General features: G+C 45.6%; 1 protein-coding gene across 1 annotated transcript in view; it reads left to right on the top strand.

Annotated features, from left to right (window-relative positions):
- Nucleotides 1-66: 66 nt before the first annotated feature.
- LOC109541895 (putative sodium-dependent multivitamin transporter) overlaps nt 67-1,208 on the top strand; it is a gene marked incomplete at its 5' end in the record, with an annotated part of 1,765 nt that continues 623 nt past the window's right edge. Inside the window, 5 exon segments of the mRNA XM_048667233.1 lie at nt 67-250; nt 308-578; nt 644-790; nt 843-1,067; nt 1,120-1,206. Coding sequence (XP_048523190.1) covers nt 67-250; nt 308-578; nt 644-790; nt 843-1,067; nt 1,120-1,206 — 914 coding nt within the window.

Raw genomic sequence — 1,208 nt, 5'->3', positions numbered from 1 at the left:
CATCCATAGACGATAACACCTCCACCAGCAAATTTGCGTAAAACTATCAATACCCTAATATTTCAGGACTGGTTTGTACGTTTTACTCAACAATCGGCGGAATGAAAGCAGTACTAATGACTGACGTGTTCCAGTCTTTGCTGATGTTCATCGCCGTATTTAGCGTCATCGGAAGCGCACTTTACGAAACGGGAAGTTTCTCGGAAATTTGGCGAATAGCAGCCGAAGGCAACAGAACCGACTTACTCAAGTCAGAACCGCCGAAGAAATGTTGCTAAGTTCATCGGCTCAATTCATCAAATTTCAGCTTCAATCCGGACCCAACAGTGCGCCACTCTTGGCTCAGTTTGATTCTGGGAGGAGGCATCACTTTCCTCTCATTGTATGCGGTTAATCAGATACAAGTGCAGCGTTATCTGACTATTAAGGATCTGAAACGTGCCCAATTTGCTCTATGGTGGAACTGGCCAATATTAACTTCGCTCAGTTTGTGCACATCGTTTGCTGGACTGTCGATTTACTCCAAATACTACAACTGTGATCCTGTATCTGCCCAGTATATCAGTAGTATAGATCAGGTGAGGTCCAGAAAGCGGAAAAACGATTGTGCATGTTAAATTAATCTGCTGCTTGATTGCTTCAGCTGATGCCATACTATGTGGTGGACACCATGGGCCACATTCCTGGACTATCTGGACTGTTTGTTGCTGGAATATTCAGCGCCGCTCTATCCACGGTTTCAGCTGCTCTCAACAGCTTAGCTGCTGTGACGATGGAAGACTATTATAAAGTATTTGCAACGCTACGGGTTTGTTCCTCCTGTAAGTTTGTTGAGTTTTCAGCCACTTCATAGAGTAATCTTCAAAAAGAGCCTCTCGTCCAATTCCGCATCGGTTCAGACCAAAATCGTCGCCCTGATTTACGGGGTTATCTGCATAGGAGTGGCGTTTTTGGCGCAGTTTTTAGGGGGAATTCTTCAGGCTGCCCTCACCATTTTTGGAGTAGTCGGAGGGCCGCTTCTGGGCTTGTTTTCCTTGGGGATGTTCACACTTGTCGCGAATGAAGAAGTACGCCATCGACTTTTACCTTGCAGTTGTAAAACTATTTTTTTTTATTTAGGGCTCTGTAGTTGGTCTTTTTACCGGCATCGGTATAGCGCTGTGGATGGCGTTCGGCCCAAAGCCCACTCCAGCCACTCTTTTCACTAC

This window comes from Dendroctonus ponderosae, unplaced genomic scaffold (assembly GCF_020466585.1).
Source record: "Dendroctonus ponderosae isolate FM_Combo_2020 unplaced genomic scaffold, Dpon_F_20191213v2 Dpon_F_20191213_6, whole genome shotgun sequence".
Lineage (NCBI taxonomy): Eukaryota > Metazoa > Arthropoda > Insecta > Coleoptera > Curculionidae > Dendroctonus > Dendroctonus ponderosae.
This window is presented reverse-complemented; position numbering and strand designations above follow the sequence as displayed.